Here is a 20056-nt window from a genome sequence, read left to right as displayed (position 1 = left end):
CTGCCAGGTAATTCTGTTTCCCCGGCTGCCATACAAAGCCGGCAGGGCTGACAAGGAGCAGTCTGTAAACTTGAAACAAAGCATGTTTCTGCAGCTGGATGGAGTCAAGCGCAGCTCTATATTAGCAAAGAAAAAAAAGAGATTTCACAACTTTATAGCTTCGGGCTGGTTTCCCCTCAGGGAGTGAAAATAGGCTGGTCTCACCACCTCCTGCCACTGCCCCGGGTCTTGTCTGTCCCAGCCGTTCATCAAACACAGCACAGCTCCGGGACGTGAAACCAAGCAGGGTCAGCGCTCGGGTCCTTTTGCTCCTTGAAAAGGGATTAAGACAACATCAGAACAATTAAAATGTCCTTTTTTGATACAAATCCGACTTTGAGCTTAAAATGGCATTTGTTTTTTCTTCTCAACCAAATTGTTTAGATCTCAGACATTAAATGGCAGCATCATAAACCTTGATAAGGACAAAAACAACACGATGCACAAAACCCAGGAGCTTCTCTCGGGTTTCTGGCTCTGACATGTGAGACTGGCAGCAGGGTTCAGCCATGCAGCAAAGGGCCCTTTGGGCTGTGGGGACAAATCATTGCTGTGGCTGTGGGTTGTTTTAATTGACACATAGCCGTGATGCAACCCAGACCACTGTCACGCCAACCTTGAGAAAAAGAAAAAAAAAATCTAACCATCTCTACTTCCTGAGCTCAGGAAAGCAAAGAAACCGGGCTCCGTGTCCCCACCATGTGCACGGTCGTGTGTGCTTGGCTACACAGAGGGCACACAGCCCGATGCAAACAGCTCGACACCAACACACACAGCCCGACACCAACACACACAGCCCGACGCAGACAGCGCGAGCCCTTGTTAGGCAAATGGCTGCCTCGGGCAGAGCGAGGATGAAAGCCAAGTCCCAGACCTGCCACGTAATGGGAAATGGATCAAGACGTGTATAAAACAGCAAATTTGTTCTGCACAGTGCTACAAAACCATCAGGTGAGCGGAGAGGGAGCAAAGAAAATGGCTGTGATTAACTACAGCTCTACTGGTTTCAGCCTGGCTGCTTTAATAAGGCGCCTTTCCCCAGTTTTATGCGGGATTGTACACAGGAGGCCTCTTGACCAGCCAGAGCCTTAAGTTCTCAGTAACTCCTGCAGCTGCCAACCGGTACTTCTGTTTTAGCTTGCCCAGGAGAGACCCTTATTGGTATTTAAAACACCTCACTCCCTTCCAGACTCTTTTTTTTTTTAATTTGCTAGATATACAGCAGGGAATAGAAGGTGAAACAGGCATTAATTTGGCATTAAGCACCAAAACCTGAGCTCAGCCTGAATAGATGGCTGGGCAGATGTGCCAGGGCCAAGCGTCCCCCCGGGAGCGCGTGCCACCTGCCCTTCAGCGCAGACGCGCGGCAGGAGAAGCTGCAGAGCCGGCACAGCGGCCGGCCGCTCGCCCTCACGCCTTCCCTCGTCCTTGCCTGCCCTGCGGCCGGGTGCCAGCACGGAGCGGGTCCTCTCCCGGGACCACCCTGCACATCTGCGGTGCCTGTCCCACAGCGCGGGGCCATCAGAGCAGGACCACGAGGCAAGCGCCAGCCTCTCGCCAGGTGCTCGCTTCTGCTCCCAGACTGGTGTAAATCAGGGGTTACCCTGCTGCAGGCAGCGGAATAGCTCCTGATTTACAACATCCTACACAAGAGGAGAACTTGACCTTACACTTCAACATCAGCGCAGCTTCCTTTGTTGAAAGCTTCTTAAGACAGACATGTAATCAATCCTGGAGAGCCACCGAGCAGCAGAGCTCAGGTTCTGCATAAGTCAGGGCTAGGCTGCCCAGGGAAATTGCCTGATCCAGGCTCCCGTGACATCTATTCCTAGGCACTCCCTGTGTGCTTTCTGATAGGAATGAGTGTGTTTTTCTGTTTTGCCTTTGTCAAAAATGGGCTGCTTTAGATTAATACAATCCACAAAGAGAATTTTTCTGTAATAAGTCCGACTTACCTATGCTACTAACCTTTCAGACAGACGGGCTTTTAGTGAGCTCAGGTCTTTGGAAATTCTGGCCTTTATAGGCATTTGATGTTATTTTAGAATCCAGGAGGAAAAAGCTTACTGCCTTGCCTCTGTTTTCACGGCCATAATTATGAGGGCAGTCTGGTGACGTAACTTGTTTGGGAAATAAATGATAGCTTTCAACAGCGAGTGCTGTCAGACACATCATTCCTTGTAACTATTTTAGAAATCCAAATTCATTTTGCACTTCCACAGCACCAGATGCTGCTCTTATTTATGCTTGTGTAAATCCCGTGCTACGCCACTGCCTTCAGGAGACCTATTCTGTGTTTATGCTGCGTGCAAAGCAGCAGAATGTGGCTCGCGGCGTAAGCCTACGTACGCCTTGTGGTGTGATCTGCTAGTCCAGTAAATGCAACTGGAGAACCGTGCAGACGTGTTTAGTCTTACGCCCTCGCTAGCTATGCGCCTTAGTGATATGGACCATGAAAGCGAAGGTAGGATCAGACTTTGGGCATTTTCACACTTCAAATGGAGAGAAGACAAGGGGAGGGCAAAGTACAGACAAAGGTATTTTTTGCAGAACAAAACGGACAATTTATTGTGATCGAGGCATTACCTCTTACAGCCTGACACCGACCTGCAGTGCTCCAGTTGCTGAAACCCGTGATCATCACGCCTTCACCCTGCACATCCCCGCGCTTTCTGCCCCAGTCCGGGCTGCCTGCTGGCCTAAGGGAGAGGCAGCAGCCCAGCTGTCGGGCTACAACCCAAGCGAACACTGGCTGTTGCGGTTATGTGCCAACCCCCGAAAAGACATGTCTGAGAATCAGCAGTTACAACCAGAGACAGCAAGATAATACTGCTGCTTCGTCCTGTTCTTCTTCCAAGCTTGATACAGTCCTGACACCTGACAGCACCTCTGTGGCAAGGAAGGATCATCATTCCCTCTTGAGACGTGAGGAACTGGGATACGGAGGGGTGAAAAGCTTTACCAGCTCAAAAGCTAGAAAAAGAAACCAGAGTGAAAACCAGTGGGTACGCCACGCAGGTACAAGATAAACCGTTTTCCATAAATTCTGTGGGAAACAGTTGGCTTTTGAAGACGTCCCCCCCCAGTGCTTGTAACCCAAATTCTGCAGAACGGCAAAGCCGTAAGGTGCATTGACACAAACAAAAAGAATGAAAAGAGGGCATTTTTGTTACTTTCATTAATGTCCTAAAGAAGAGCGCGTGGGCAGCAGCCTTCTCCGCCATCTGTGACTGCTGTGCTGCTGACCCGGAGGGGGTCGGGCGCTGCTGGCTCCCAGACCTGTGGTCAGACCCGCTGCTCCATAAAGCAGCGAGGGCCCGGCCGCAGCCAGCGCTGCTCCCTGGCAGGACACAGCTCACGACAGAAAAGCTGCTGAAACGGTGCCAGTTTTCACAGCCAAACAAACTCACCTTTGTCCTCGCCACAGACGTACTCGCAGGCATTTCTCCCCCTCTCCGCTGTCTGGAGGCGAGTCGGCATGTCTGTCTCATTCAGACACTTGCCGCGTTTTACAGCCTGTTTTGGGCAATTGTTTGGTGGGGCTGATTTCCTTTGCTGGAAAAACTGGCTTCTTTCCTCCTCGCCCTGGTTTCACACGAGTACGTGCCATTCCCGAGATGAAGCCGGTTAGGGGTCATTCCCCTCGGAGCCTCCTGCACCGCGAGGACCTACCTTTGGCATCACGAAGCCAGACGGATCTCCGCCACGGCCCGGGGTGGTTGTGCTTGGGAGAGGTCTCCTGCCCACCCGAGCGCCGGCAGCAGAGCTGGTACCCGACTGCTTTAAACCCTGACTGGCCCCTCTCACTTTTGACTTCGGGAGCTGTTTTCTGCCATCCATCTCCGGAGAACGGGCTTCCAGAAGGGCCCGCTCCAGGGTGGGGATGACCTTGCCAAAGCCCTCCCTCCAGCATGGACCAGTTCAAGGGAGATCCCCCCCCGGAGATATCCTCAGGCTTGCCCTGCCCACAGTGTGCCCAGGACAAAGGAGAGCACTGACACGTCTTCTCCACCAGCCCTAGGAAGCTGGGGTGGCGTCTGGCTCTGTGTTTAAACGAGGCAATTTTAGCTACAGGTTCTATTTGTGCATTTATTTAAGATTACTAAAACTTTCCTGTTCCTTCCTACCCCTCCTCCCAGCCTCGGCTCCCCCAGGGCAGGCACGAGCTCTCCCGTCAGACGATTTCTGTGTCGAAGGCGTGAGACGCCGTACCCACCGCCGCCCTCGCAGGCGTCGCCGAACGAGCAAGGTGGGACCGTGCCGCAGCCCCCCGGCCCTCCTCACCGCCTCACGCTTTATTTTCTGATGGGCCAACTGATACAGGCATTTAGAAACAAGAACTGTCACTTCAATAAACATGGTGCTACGTAAAAAAAAACCCAACAGAGATTAATTTCATGCTCACCTATAATTATACTGGAAAAGGAGAGCGGACCTAAGAAATCCCATCTTAAAATAAAATTAAAGCCTGCTTCAATTCTTTGTCTAGCCCGTTTCTTCTACTGACAGCACACATGCATTTGTACATGTTATTAGATTGACGTTGTAGCATCCTGGACAAATCGAATTAATTCAAATATCTGCAGGTATGAAACATTGTAGCTGAGAAATGAGCACATAAAGTATATGCAATTTTCCCCTGGCAGTTTATTATGGTATGAAGAAAAAAACATTCTGTGCTTGAAGCTGACGTTATATTACAAATGTATTGTGAAGTATGACGTGACTATTAAAATATGATTACACAAAGTATGAACATTTTAAGAAGTTTACAGTACAGTGAATCTTTTATAAACAGACTCTTAAATATACATAGGACAATAGTAGCCGACAGAAAAACATCAAAAATTAACTATTAATGTTTATAGACTTTTCCCCTGAAAAAAGTCTCACATTAAAACAGAAATTATGAAAAGCCTTAAAACCAGGAACAAATCACCTGTACACTACAAATATACATGGCAGAGGTGCGCAAACCAGAGCTACCTTTTCGCTGAAGGGTACGGTCGCCAGGGAGGCTTGGCAGGGTCTGCCCAGCACCTCCTCTCCAGTGTAACCCAGTTTGGGCAGCGCAGCGCCTCGCCTGCCCGCGATGCCCCGACACACGGGCGCACACACACCGGTCAGCAGCTGTAACATCGCGAGGACACGCGTACTTACTGCGGGACAACGGACGGCGCGTTGGCAGTGTCGACTCGACCTACTGGAGTGTATCAAGTTGAGAACGTGCCTGGGATCTTGCAAATGGATCTCTGCGGTCAGACCCCTGAACGCACTGGGAGCCCGGATGGGACCTACATACCAGAATCGGGCTGCAAGACTGAGCTACGAGGGAATCGGCAGCTCCTTTCGTGGATTCTATCTTTTTTTAAAGCAACTTTTCAACCTTTCCTCTCGGTACGGGAGAACAGATGCCACATTTGATTTCTGCTTAGTCTGGCTGCAAAGACACCCCTAGTTCATGTGTTAAGTTATGTCAAAAACATAAGTATTTTATGCTGTAATACACAGTATTACTGAAACTAACAATATTATTTGCATATTTATAACAAGGTATAATGAAATCCCTATAATAAAACCAAAAGTTATGCTATAGATTTATTTACAAACAGTCCAGCAAAGAAGTATAAATACTTCTACATTTAAGGTTTAGGAAAACATAATTTACAAAATATTCAAATATATACAGTCATCTGAAAAACTGCCAATATTAAACTTTGATGCAGGCAAAGAATTGGCCGAGTCTACTCATTCTGTATTGAAAGAGGCGGTGGCTTTCACGGGTCGTCTGTTCTGTTCAAAAGCCATACCTACGTTATTTACAACGAGACGGCTTCTCTCCGAGCTAAACATGTCCGGAGCTTTGAGCGTGCTGTCCCAAAATGTCGTCTATCATTGTCAGGTTGTTCAACCACTCTTCGTCGTTGCTGCCGCTGTTCTTCATGAGGGAGTCGAGGAAGTCAGTGTCACTGCAGTTCGCGGGCATGATCGAGTTGCCGTGCTGGGACACAAAGTCATACTGCGGCAGCTCGGCAGCGGCGCTCATCCTGTTGAAGGCGTCGGGCGGCTGGCCCGTGGCAGGGTAGCTTGGCGGGCCAAGGCCCGAGGCAGGATTGAGCTGGTTAAAACCGGACACTCCTTGTGGCATTGATTTCATAACATTCATAGCTGGCAACGGTCCTCTGGTTAAACTGTGTCTCAAGTTCTGATTACTCATTGAGCTCAAGCCCTGGCCAGACTGTCCCATGCTCAGTTTTTGCATCTGTCTGACCTGGACGCCGGGAGCGATCTGATTAGGCGGCACTACAGCCTGCTGGGAGAACTGCTGACCCGGTGCGCTTGGTCGCACGTTCTGTTTGGAGAAGAGAGCGTTACCGGAGAACTGCTGCATGCCGGCATCCATTTGGCTTTGATTTGGCATTCTTGGCACTGCGGTCGGCGTCCACATCTGGGCAGATGAGTTGGGGTAGACGTTAGGGATTCTCGGCATGCTCGGCTGCCGCAAGTGTTGCTGAGTCGCAGAGTGATTTGCTAAGGAACCAGAGCTGAAGCCTGCCATCGGCATTCCCGGCCGCACGGCAGAGTGGCTGTGTACCGTTTGGCACCCCGAGTTCATGCCCAGCGAGTTCTGGCTCGGCCGCAGCGGGATGTTAAAGTCAGAATTAGGCGGAAAAATCCCCTGCTGCTTGCCGGGGTTGTGCGGAATCATCACCATCGTCCCGCTGCTCTGGCTGGCGGTGGCTGGGGCCATGCCAGAGCCCAAGGTGCTCTGGAGCATGGCTGGGTTAGACGGCAGCATGCGGTGGTTGGGCGGAGGAGCTGGCATCACCTGGCTGCAGTCAGCGGGAATGGGCTGCTGCACGGCTGCGTACAAAGAGACACGTTAGCTGGCGAGCGCGGGTTCACCCTGGAAACATGGCAGAGCCCTGCAAGGCTGCTGCTCCATCTTTCTCTTTCACTACACGGGCCTCTCCTCTGTGTTCGTCGTAACAGAGCTACTACTGGAGTGATAAGGAAACGGGCGAATCTCATAATACACGATAAAATGTGAAATGCTTTTATTTCAGGGCAGAGAATCGTTAAGCACCCTGTATTTAATCAGACCCCAGGCCCTGGCTCCTCGAGGCTTTTCATAGCACACCGTTTCCCTCCTTACCTTGAAACTGATTTATCTGCTGAGCTGCAAACAAACTCCTCTGCTCAGATGTTACTCCCAGCATGTTTTGTCTCTGCTTTTCCTGGAAAACAAGGAGCATAATAGTCAAGTTGCAGTCTCCTGTCAAGCAAGCATAGCAGCAGACACTTGAAGTGTAGCCACTGTCATCATTAACAACCTCTCCCGTACACACACACACACACACCTCTGATGAGACTCAGCCCAGAGAGTTCATTTCAGACCGCATCTTAATTGCTCACACGCCCCTTCTTGCAAAGATGTCCTGACACCAGCCCAGCATTAGGAAGCGCAGCCCTCAGCGGACGCTGTGCAGGCAGCCCAAGGCCCAGGGAGGGCTGGACGAACATGGAGACCCGCGTGTTCACCAGCTTAGGAGCGAAGTGCAGCACAGCCGAAGGCTGCAGGAATCCTGGTGTCTCCCCAGCACCTCTCGTGCTGACTATGTGGACGCGTTCTCTGAAGTACCAGATCCGGGGACAAAAGGTGCCCAAAAGTCTATTAGTGAACAGAATCTGTGGCAGCATTGCAGGGACACGCTGACAAGCAGGAGACTGCTGGTGGCCACTACCCTGTCTGGAGGACGGCTCTGCTTGTGCGTACCATCCCCTTTTGTGCCGGTTGCCACTTCTAACCAGAACACAGCAGCAAACTGCAGGAAGCCAGAGATCCTTAGGAGGTGCTCTCCGAGCGAGGCATTGCTGGCTTTCTCCAAGTGACCCGATTTGCGTCTCCCACCATTAACCCCAGAACCCACCACCACCCTCGCAGCCCTGCTGTGGGCAGGGGAACTCTCCGTGGATGGCGGAAGCTGAGCCTTGGCTCCCGCTGGGTTAGAGCAGCACAGATAAGCTTGAAGCCAGCTGATGACAAGGAGGCAGAGTTGGGTTTGAAAGGGAGTTTGATCAATGAGCAGGACAATGCTTTGTTGAGGGTTTTACTGAGCTACTTCTCATCTCATTTCCCATCCGAAGAAATGAGCCTCCTTGACCCAAGTCTAGCAGCACGCTCAGAAAGTCAGAGGCACAGGTTCAGTGCTCCCTCGCCTAATTTCTCTGCGGGATTCCCCCATCCCTGCTCCTTCACACAGCATGTTACAAACCTCGTACTGGGGCTTCTGTTGCTAGAGTCCAGCCAAGCCCAGGACAAACTGGAGTCTAACATCGGCTCTAGTAAATCCCCAGGGAACCACAGAGAAAGGCAAGCATGAAGAACATCTCCCCTGGGCCTGACTCACTCTCCAAGCCTCCCTTCTCTGTATCCTCCCTCCCAACTCTGCGGCTGACCAAGGATGACAGCAATGATATGGAGGTGACTGAATCCTTCCCTTGCATACGAGTGGGCAGATCTGCACTTGGACCGGCTGAGCAGCACTTGGCCTTGGCCTCTCTTGGGCATGACATCCTGGACTCGCCACAGCCCTGGTCTGACTCAACCCAGCAATTCCAGGGTCACTCCTTAGCGTTCGCTGACTGGTGATTTCCCCATACCAGTTAGTCCTGTCCCTCCCAGTGAGGTGGACAGCACAGCAACCCACAGAGGCACTCGGCATCGTACCTGCATCAGCTGTCGTTTCATTATTTGCTGCTTCAGTAAATGGTTCCTCATCGTGTACCCGTTCACCGTGGCTGGTGCCGGCACAGAGCCTCCGCTTGGGATGGAGCCCGGCTCCTGAAGTCTGGCAACAATTCCAGGATTTTGATCCTGCCAAGAAAGATGAAAAAAGAAAATTAATCTCATCAGGGAGGTAACAACAGAAGCCTTTATCCTCTCTGCCGATGCCCTCTCTCCAGTCTTTGGCTCTCCCAAGGCCAAAACACCTTGTGGATTCACAGGGACCCACATGTCACGGTGAGGACAGTGAGGGGCAGGGGACTGCTCTGATTTTTGAGGATCAGCACAAGAAGAAGTGAGAGAAGCAAAAGGTTAATCCAAAATTCTTTGTGACTAGCCCAAGGCTACGGGACTGATTCACTACCATTACTGAAGTCACATGGCTGCCTGGCTGGCAGAAGGGATGTGAGTAAAGCATCACATTTCCCACCAGTTCCCCAACTGTTACACTGAAAGACATAAGGAAAGAAAAGTTGCATCAGGATAGGATTTGTCAGCTGAAAGTAAAGGAGAAGCCTACAGTAGAAGAAAACAGCAAACTAAAGGCAGAAAAGGGGAAAAGGTGCCATCAGACCAGGGACACAGAAAGATGAGAAGACGTGGGTCTGTGTTTGAAGTGATTCTTGTGGGTTCCATGATCAGACAAACAAGGAGAGCTAACTGTGAAAGGAGAGGGGAACATGCAAAAATGTAGGGTCAGGTCATGGCCGGGCACAAATCAGTAATGCACTGGGCTTGATTCCTGGCTGGTGCAAACTGGCCTGGCTGTAAGTCCCCAGTGCAAGATCTGAGTTGACTTCCACCAGCTGAGGACTTGCCTCCAAAGAAAGAGCATTGTGCGGAGAAGAGAAAAAAAATTTCACAAGAACACCATGAAGACACAACCCAGAAGGGAAAAAAAAATTAAAAAATACTTAAGCTTAAACATCTTAGGAGCTGGCAGGTAGTCAGGGAAATCCAGAAAAACGAGGAAAGAAGTCAAGGCCTCACTGAGGACAAGGAGGGAAGTGATCCTGTAAGTGCCGTACCCAGGCACAGCCGTACCCTTCTCCATTTTCACATCCAGCTTCTATATTACTTATGATGTTTTGTTATTATTGGCACGGAGAAGTATGTATATTATATCCAGTATCCTTAGCTGGGCCATGCTTCCTTTGTTTTCAGAATGGAAGCCCACATCCTTTGTTTGAGAATCAATGTTATCAGGAGATAAGCAAGAAGAAAATGGTTGTTGCCTTTTGACATCTGACAATTAGAAGCATGCTCAGATGGAGAAAACAGGATACGAGCCATGTTTCAGAGTGGCCAGAAGAAAGCCTTGAGAGGCATTTGTCACCGGGCAGGCTTCTCAGGCCCGGGGCGCCTTTCCACAGCAGCTTCTCCGTGAGGAATCACCCAACTCCTTCCAGGATATTCTTTGTAAGAGCGGTTACCAAGAAGGTCACTGAAATTACTAATTTTTATGGTGCCTCCTTTTGTTGTAGCACTTTAGTCTATTATGCAAAAGCACAATTGATGAAATGTAAATGCCTGCTAGATAATTTACTAAAAGACACAAACCTGCAGCTCATCACTGCTCTCATTATCATTCCTATTCATGGGCAGTCTCATAAGACTAGACTTTATTACCGGTGCTTCGCTTACAATTCTGCCGGACATCTCGCCTCCTCCCCCTTCCCTCCTACCCATTTTACTCCCTCTCTCCCACAGAAAAAGAGGGAGGGGAGGAAAAAAGTAAATATGATTTACTACACATGTAAATATGAAAGTTCATGTAAAGCTAGCACTCTGCTTTCATGTCAGACGGGATTCTGCAGCCATAGTTAAGCTTTCAATAATGCAGATTGCCTCTAGGGGAATATTTGAAAGTGGAGGGATTCAGTTTGTGTACTCTGCACATGAAAGACACTGAAATGTTCATACCACCAAAATCCCTGCCATCTATCCAATTTCCTCCAAACTTGTCTTGTTGCGTGCAGAGGGTCTGTGCTTACTGAAGCAAATGAGTTTAGTGCAAGGACAATCATTCTGATGTCTTGCTCAGGGCTATTGCATTAACAAGTCATAACATTAAAGTCTCTTTTCCTAATCATGTCCACCTCATTCTAATTTCTTCTAAACATCATCAAGAAAATAATGTTGATTTTTCCATATTATTAATGGTAAAGAAGTGTAAATCACATTACTAATTGCTGCTCTTGTGCAGTAGCAGTACAACAGCTTAATTATATGGGATTTTCTGCAGGCACCCTATAGCAATAATGACAATCAACGAAGTTCATTTGCAAATACACAGAAAGGGTTGCTGAGTTTTTCGCAGCAACGTTGGATAACACTTAATTAGCCAGTAAAGAAACAATCTATAGATATAAATTTTGCTTTTGGGGAAATTAGGACAAAACAGCATAGATGGGAGGACAAAGAATGAATTCAAAATCTTGCCTTCTACAGTTCACATTTAGGTTAAGCCAAAAAAGAAAAAAAAAAAAAAAAGAAAAAGTTCTCTCTCTTCACCACTAGTGGGAACTACTGTATTCCCTTACAATAAAAAATAACCACTTAAACGTCATGACTAAGAATAGCTCTGGTGTAGTCTAAAGGACACTGCTATCTGTACCAAAGGTTAATGAACTTCAAACATTTTTCCTTTTCATCACTCCCCAAGAAAAATCACTTTCCTTCCCACAGTAAGGCCAAGCCAAACAAGCCATAATCTTAACTTGTCTATAGTTTGGACTATCCCATTTTAAAATCCAGGAAGACAGCAAAGAGAGGAGGATTCTATTGTCAAAGTCGGGAACGATGGAAGCTGGTGTTCACACCCAGAGGGGCGTGCGGCTGAGCCAGCCGTAAGCTACACTGGAGCGTAGAGATGGCTACAGGGGATTTGTATTCTTCAACTTTAAAAAAAACGTGTTTGCCTGTAGGTATCAGGTTTTTTTCCATTTTTCCCTCCAAAACCTCATACTAAAGCATCAAATGGGCAGAATCCCTAACCAAACGGCACCTCACACAGACCTGGAATTGGAGAGCATGTGTTTGAGAGCATGTGTTTCTGTTGCTAGGCAAACTGGCGCACAGCAGGTCCGGAGCTCCTGCAGCACTCCCTGGGCTTTCCAATGTGGCAATTTCTGTTCAAAAAGGCACTGGGGCTAACTTCACGGTTTTGACTTAGTACCTCGTGCACTAGTTTCGGGAGCAAGGAGAAAAGAATCTGGTTCCAGGTTTGCAGGAATGTATACTGTTTGTGTCAGTATTCCGCCACTGACGGTAATTGTAAAAGCCGTTGCACGGCCCAGTGAAACCAGTTCCTCCCAGCCGCCCAGCCGGTGCACAATGGCAGGCTGTTCAGGCTGGGCAAATGCATCTGCAGATTACTGTGTCCAATTGTAGTGAGCGTGGGTCTGGTCCAACAAAACATTCGGGCTCACACTTAATGCAAAGTGTGCGAACAGTCCCACTGAGACCTACCACGCATATTTATGAATCTACATCCTTCTAAAAATCCACTGATGAGCTCGACCTGCCCAGCCCCATCATCTGATTACGTACAAGATGTACAACTGAAGTAAATAAGCACGGAGATTAATTGTTCTGTGTGAACGCGGTTGATAAACTCCAGTCCTCGGCACTTAGTTACATATCCAGTAATCACTTTGTGGCTTCACTTAAGCGAGAATGAAGAAATTTATGGCCCCTAATTCCTCTGAATCCTCATTAACAAACAGTCCAAAAAGAATTTAAAAGCAAGACTTTCTGAGGATCTGAGCTAGAGCTTTAATCGCTCTTTGGCAAATATGTAAAAATCCCTCTAATCTTTAATAAAGAGCATTCATTGTTTTTTAGGACTATGTGAAAACACTAAACTCATTTATCATTATTAGACTTTCCCATCTGCTCTTACGGTGTAACTCCAAAGAATATAACAAAGAAATGTACATGTTAAATTGTATTGACTTAAGCCCAGAGCTATTGGAGATGTACAATTTATTTCAGTGAGGGCATGAAGGGGACTGCAGGCTGCTAGACAGAGTCATTTGTCCAATGCTGAAAAGACAGTTATCTGCACCAAAATGGCTCTTGGAAAGGCACATTTGCTTTATAAGAAATAAGCTGCCAGGTGAGACCATTCAGCATTATGTTACAGACCCAGACAATAAAACTAAGCCATGAATTTCAATAGTTAACAGATGGACTAATTAGAGGCTGAATTCTTTGTGGTTCTAACAGATAACCAGGTCACAGCAAGGTTACTGAGAGAGAGACAGGCAGCTTTGCAAATTTCGGTAGATATTTGCAGAGTCGGGGAAGAACTTCACTTCCTAACTGAAAGCGTTAGCAGCAGTGGAAGAACAGAAGCATCTCATTAAAAATGCATATAGTACCTGCACTTTAAAAGTTTACTCCTTTTCAAAAGACACTGCTGATTTGAGAAATATTCCCTCCACTTTCAATGGGGCACCCAGCCGAATCCAGTAATTACAGAGCTTAAAACACAAGGGTTGTTGAAATGAGCCACAGCACCCCAGCGTAAAAGGGAAAGACCAAAGGAAATGGGTTGCTCAGGGTAGATGTTTGCTGTAAATATGAGAAAGGGACAAACTGCTTTTTCCGCCAGTTTTTTTTTTTTTTGTAACCAAAGATAACTTCTCTTGAAGTATTTACTGAGACACCACACAGTAAAAAAAAAAAACCCAGCACGGCTACAGGACTTGACAGGAGCCCGTGCTACTGATCGCTCCGAGGCGCTGGCTGCTCGGCCGGGACTCTGGGTGGATCCGTATTCACAGCAGGGACAGCTATTCTCTAGGGGTGGGGTGAAGTTTCATTAACCGAGTTCTGTTCTGTATTTTAAGAACATCTGTTACGTATGGGGAGTGCTGTACTCTGCTGAGGAAATGCAAATACTAGTTTCAAACTAAGGCCCCTGCGTTTCCCTGTGCTGCCCGCCGGTGCATCGTCTCCTGTCCTGGAGGTGTGCTGCTTCTCCTCGGGGGGCTCGCATGCCCGGGCAGCACTTCACGCTCTGAAGTCCGGGACTAAGACTCCCAGGCACGACGACTCTACCAATACTACAAATTAAGCAATTAAGACACTAATAGTATTGAAGCTGCCTCACCCATAGAATTTCATGGCATGTTTAGATCCCACAGAGAAGCCACACATAGACTCCCAGTGTCTAGTAACCTTGTGCGGCCCCATAGAAAACATTGATGCCACCTTTACAAAGGAGGATCGTTGCCTCCGCAGCTGTTAATCCACGTAGATACTAAGATGGTGAATCTGTTTGGCCAATGCATACAAACAAAGCAAACAAAATCCAGGGTCATGGTTTGGCAGAACGATCGTGTCAGCCCACTCAAGAGTGGGATGTCTGTGAGATGCCGTGATCATTTGCTTCAGGCAGAAGTCAGGGGTTACGTATGCTTCTTGCCTCTGCTTCTTGCCTTTATCAAAACTCTCCATTTGCTCTTTGGAAGTTTTCTGTCTTTTTTCTCTCCTCTATTCTGCTCACAATTCAGAGATGCTCTTCAAGATAAAACAGCCTTTCAGTTCAGAAATGCTCCAAAGCTTTTTGTTTGTTTGCGTGTTTGTTTTAACACAATGTATGAACATTGATAAAACAAACTGTGCAGCTCGGTGGATCTTTTTTTACCCATCTTTCACCCATTTACTTGATATACAAGCATGTGAAATACTACCAGACTCAGGTTTCTAAGCTTATCTTGGGGGCTGTCAGTCAGGAAAAGGCTTTGTTTGAAGACTGTAAGTGATCCATGGGTATACGGTTTTGTTTAAAAAAAAAGTTCTTTCAAGCTTTTCTTTCTTTTCATACGGCACGAGCATGCACAGCTTCCTTCAAAGGTAGTCCTCCTTCTTTGCTAGGAGCAATGACAAGATCACCACACCTGGCTAGCAATTGTATCAGGGTCTCCTCCCTTCAAGCAAAGCAGATGAAACACTAATTTCCCTATAGCTGCTCTTATACTGCATGCTGTTCAAAACAAAACAAAATCCTATCAAAGTATCCAAAGTGCTTTTAAAAATGCACCCAGAATTTTAATAAGATGAAAACTGAGTCCACTTCCCCTCTTAAAAAAATTAATCAAATTAGTTAAAGCTTTTGTGCAAAGACTCTACCACTGTTTTCAGAGCTGTTTTCATCCATCAAAACATGCTGTTGAAGAGCAGCAGCAATCAGAGCAACAGAAAGACACAAAATCCAGACTGAATTATTGCAACAGCGATTCTTCCCTTAGATGGAAATGCATCCTTTAGCAGGCAAGTTGAAATCAAGCTGTGATGCTGTTACCAGCACCATGTTGTTAGAAAGAACATGGGAAATGGCTTTGGGAGCAGCCAAGAGCCCGAGGCACAACACGGATGGGAGAGTTGGTGTATCATAGACACACACAACCTCCCAGGGACTGCAGTGCTTGTAAGGAGGCATGATCAAGACTCCAGCAGCTCCCCTGCAAACAGATCCTTTGGTCCAGACGAACTCCCAGGCCACAGGTGAAGGCAGCCCAGAGAACAGCTTTGCTCCACCACCCCGAGTGAAAAGCAAACCCTTCAGGAGGACTACAGACCCACAGAGGCTCTGGCAGACCCCTGATGGAAATGGCACCCGGGTACCTGCAGTGTTCACACACTTTTCTTCCACCCGAGAGCAACGCTCTGGGGCTGGACTCATCCCCACCAGCCTTTGTACCACCATACTTGAACAGAAACTGTATCTGTTACTGGTTTTATGTGTATACACCCACAGATGCAGAGAGGGGTGTTTTGTACCTGTCTATATAACATAAAGTCAAGATCCAAAATTGAATTCTCTGCAAAGAACAAAATATTTATATTTGGCTTGTACAGCTATCATGATTCTCCAACCCTTGACACCACGCTCTCGTTCCCATGGAGGGCAGCTTGCCTATAAATTCAATGAGATAATCTGAAACTGTATTTATCTCACCCAATTTCGGCTGGTAGTCCTTCTGCCTGTCTCTACAAGGTTGCGCTAGCTGTGATGACAAACTACAACATCTCCTATCTATAAAGTGGTTTGACTCAAGTAATCCTTGTGTTATGTCAAGGCATGCTCTCAGAGGTGTCGATGAGATTCAAAAGGAGCTGGGTTAGCTCAACACCCGGCAGAAGCTGCTACAGAGAAATGCAATGACTGGCTGGTGAATTTATGTATTAGGGAGAGCAGAAAAGATCTGATAAAAAAAAAAGTGAGGATTTCACTCTAACAAAGTGGAAGTCAGGAAATCTTGAGCTAATGGGAGAAATTGGTTCTCTACCTGCCCATTTCTGAAAAGCTCTGCGAACTGCAGTGAGGCGGTCTGGATCACAGAGATTTGTGAATCCCTTTATTTCTCTAACTTAATGTTTCCATGAATTTCTTTTTCCTTTTCATGCAAAGGTTCCGTTTGCAGAGGCAGATGCCCAAGTCTTGTTAACTTTCAATAGCAGTTGGCTGCCTAACTGCTTCTGAGAAGCCCTTTGCATGAAAACCTGCCCACATGCAAAACCCAACAGTATATACCCCTCATTTCTCATCTAAGTGCACAAACAAAGCACGCTCTGGCACCAACTATCGCATCACTTTTTCAGTATTAAACCTCTCACAAGCTTACTCTTTCCTAACAGACGAAACTATTCAAACACCTAAAATGGTTGTATCAAATCGTCCACCCAATCAGGTGCCAAAAATCACCACCGCGACTTACAAAAAACATAGTGATAAATAATATGCTAAAATAATGGATACAAAGTAGGCTGTAGCTAGGTATTCCTCATGATCAAATTTTTAAAACCAAGATATTGACATGTTAAAAAGAAAAATGTATTAAGGTGACCTTGAGTATAGGGAATAAGGAGCGATTCCATTATTTTTTTAAATGGAAATTATTATTAAAACACCCGAAGCTGAACTGCTGTAACCAAGTCAACTCAATCTCCCCTTAAAAATTCCTTTTCTCCCCTTCCATTCAGATTGTATTTACAAACTGTAGATGTCTCATTTTTTTCTTGTGTCATTTCATTATTACAGAGTTGAGATCACTAGCCATCTGCAGCTTCATTTCATCAAGCTCTGATTTGTCCTTGGAGCAAGGTCATCCGGGACAAGAACATAAAATGCTGCTTTCCTCAACTGACAGTTCTTTATGCCTTCCTGTAAATATTCCCCGCTAATTTTAAATAATTTTACCACTTCATACTCCCCCTCACACACACTGAAAAGGCTGATATACACGCATATTAATAAGGATCTTGTCATTTAACCACTGCATAACATATTAGAAGCAATTAATGGTGTTTATTTGCTGATAACATAGGCATTTCGAACTCCAGCTCAAGAATCCTTGGTAGCTTCATGTGACTTGCAGGATATTAGCTATGGGTCAGAAGTTGGGACCCCCCCATTCAGCATTAGCATACGCTTGGAGCGACTCTGTTTTCCATCAAGCAGAAAAAAAATGCAGTCAATGCACAAAAATTACCAGCTGCTATACACCCTATGGTGGGTGAGTGATAATAAAACATCACTAGGTGTATGTGGGTTCATTCATTGAAATCAATAGACCGGTAAGGAAAGATTTTCAGGCACATCACACAATGTTCCAAGCTAAAAACAAAGAAAAAGGAACATGGAATTTCTACTTGGATCACATTTGACTTGCCATAAATTCTGGAGCATCTTCTCTGAAGCAGAGACTGCTGCTCTGGATTATGGCAAAACCAAATCAACAACAAAAAAGCAGGGTAAATTAATTTGAGAGTCTTCATTAGCACACCTCTAAAGCAACAGGGAATAACTTAGCGATTGAGAATAATCAGCGCTAGCTCTGGGGGTCAGTCTCCTTCCCAGTCTCTGGCTGCAGATGCTGGCAACAGCAGACTGAAGGTCCCGGTTCTAATCTCCAACTCAAGGTGCGTATCTTTTGGCACCTGGAAAATTCACTACTGGGCTGATGCAGTGGATTCTGAGATATGCTCTGCTGTACACAGCCATCTGGCTGACAAATAACCGTGTGAGACTTTTTACCTGGGTGCCTTTAATAGCCCCAATAGTGCTAGACATGAAGGCGTGCACATCATAGAGATCTGTTTGCAAACACACCGGGATACGTGCTGTGCAGATGGGCACAAGAGCCTCCGATGACTGTACTTGCACAAGCAGGTGTCCCTTTGGACACGCAGCGGAAGGTTAGCCCATGAGGCTGTGAGCAAGCAATTTGTCAGAAGGAGACGTAGAAAATGGGATCATTATAGGTGAACTCCCGAGCCACCTCTAAAGGAGATGATCTTGAACGGTGAGTTTGTTTTGTGACTGAGTCACGGGATAAAAGCCAGCTGTATGGACTCGGGCTTACACAACCAGGTTCAGTTTCCCGTTCCATCACACGTACGTAGTTTCTTCACATGACTATGGACAACTCGCTTCATTTTTCCCTCCATCTCAGCTTCCCCCCAAAAGGAATTAAAAGTTACTCCCTGAATAGGAGGATGAGGGTCAGTTCCCGGGGCAGCGTGGGGGTTACATCTTCAGCCTCCTGGAACGATGCCTCTCCCGTGCCCGCGGGTTACGACCCCAAAGACCTGCTGCAGAACTGCGCTCCGTGCCGCTCACCGGCGAGAGGTGGAAGGGCTTTTTGTGCTTCACCCTGCATACGAGATTTTGTTGTGTCCTCCTCTCTGCATCTCTCCTCCGGGTCCAGCCACAGCTGGTTGCATCTCAGAACAGCACTAAACCACACCAAATTATAATGGTCCCCTAGGGCCACTAACCTGGCTGCACGGACCAGCGGAGCGCAGCATGTCCTGGCCACAGGCCCTGTGATCCCATGACTCGCCCCTCAAGTGCCAGCAAAAGAAGCCGCTGCAACAACTACGGACATCGCGGTACCTGGAGAATCCCTCGGTGCCCAGCTGGGAGCTGTATCAAGAGGGCTGTGTGCTAGGAGAAGTCAGCCCCATGGTCTGGCTGGTGCGAAGAGAAGCGCCTGGCTGAGGTAGTTCTGAGTGAGAATCCTAGGATTCTCCTGCAAGACCCACTTGATATTTTATTGTGAGAGCTTCTACTGCGGTGAGAAGTCCTGCTTCACTCCACAGCCTCTCCCGCATCCCTGGCTTCTGCCCCCTTCCATCCCCACTGTATATCCTTCTCTGTCATTTACACGGCAGGAGATGCTTTTCATTCAAAATTCATCCCCGATGAAAAAACCATCCAAGTACCTCCAAATACCATCTTCTCAAGCCAGCCAACAGTCCCCTGAAATTCTGTGGGATTCTGGTGCCTCTGTCACTTAAGGTAATAGGAGTCTAGGAAACACGTGCCTTTGAACATTTGGCCGGCCACACGTTTGCCGTAAGGAAGGAGGGAAGCGTACAAAAGAAGCGAGGAGGCTGGAGCTAGGCCACGTTCCCCGCGAGGCAGAGATGTGGCGGAGCACTCGCAAGCGTTTCTTCCGGGGAGACACCGCATGTCAACAGTTAACTTCCCTTTGTTCCCATCCAAATGATTAAGGTTAGAAGCTTGCCTGGTGACATCACCAGAGTTTAAACATGCTGGATATGGTCCAGGGAGCCAAAGTTATTGCTGACCCCATGGTTACTGATCCGCTCCGCAAGTAGCTGATGTCTGCTCTCACTTTATGAATTATTTAATGGGTTAAAGATTGGTCAGATCTTCTTTATGCAACGTACAGCTATACAGTGGGCAGGAGGACATAAACATGCATTAACAAGGTTAAAGTCATATACTGTAACTACACTGTTTTCAGCTTGCAGCTTTATTGACTTAATCATGCCGGCACCGCAGCCAACAAATCATTAAATCCATTCCATTCTTTTGCTGGTTACCAACCACAAAAACAGAGGCAGGCAAACACGGAGCAAATCTCGGAGGGGGTGGGGAGCGGCGGCGGGGTGCGGGGCAGAGGGAGAACAGTGGGATCACTATGGAGCTCCGCGCTGGCCTGTCACTGCCAGCACAAAGACGCCAAATCTGTCTTTACGGACTAAGTGGTTTCATGGTTTAAAGTGACACACTCATTTGTTCCTGTTTTGCAATGATTATAGAAAAGAAGAAGGGGGGGAGGAATAAAAAGCAAACTGAGCTTCTTCATACCGTAACAGCGTGCGTGTGTGCGTGCATACTCGCAGAGCCACAGATCTCGTCCGTACACACACCCCAGGGCCAGGGCAGAGGAGATCTGGGCGCTC

At 47.4% G+C, this 20056-nt stretch overlaps 1 protein-coding gene across 1 annotated transcript in view; it reads right to left on the bottom strand.

The window, feature by feature from the left end:
* Positions 1–5352: 5352 nt before the first annotated feature.
* Positions 5353–20056, bottom strand: part of MAMLD1 (mastermind-like domain containing 1) — a 35935-nt gene continuing 21231 nt past the window's right edge. Inside the window, exons 4-6 of the mRNA XM_010569135.1 lie at positions 8771–8917; positions 7196–7277; positions 5353–6903 (exon numbers count right to left, since the gene is read on the bottom strand). Coding sequence (XP_010567437.1) covers positions 5885–6903; positions 7196–7277; positions 8771–8917 — 1248 coding nt within the window. The 3' untranslated portion in view covers positions 5353–5884. The remainder of the gene's footprint in view (positions 6904–7195; positions 7278–8770; positions 8918–20056) is intronic.

The sequence above is a fragment of the Haliaeetus leucocephalus genome, unplaced genomic scaffold, assembly GCF_000737465.1.
Source record: "Haliaeetus leucocephalus isolate CR32 unplaced genomic scaffold, Haliaeetus_leucocephalus-4.0 Scaffold262, whole genome shotgun sequence".
Taxonomy (NCBI): Eukaryota; Metazoa; Chordata; class Aves; order Accipitriformes; family Accipitridae; genus Haliaeetus; species Haliaeetus leucocephalus.
Note: the sequence above shows the minus strand (reverse complement) of the source record. Positions and strands in the feature narration are given on the sequence as shown.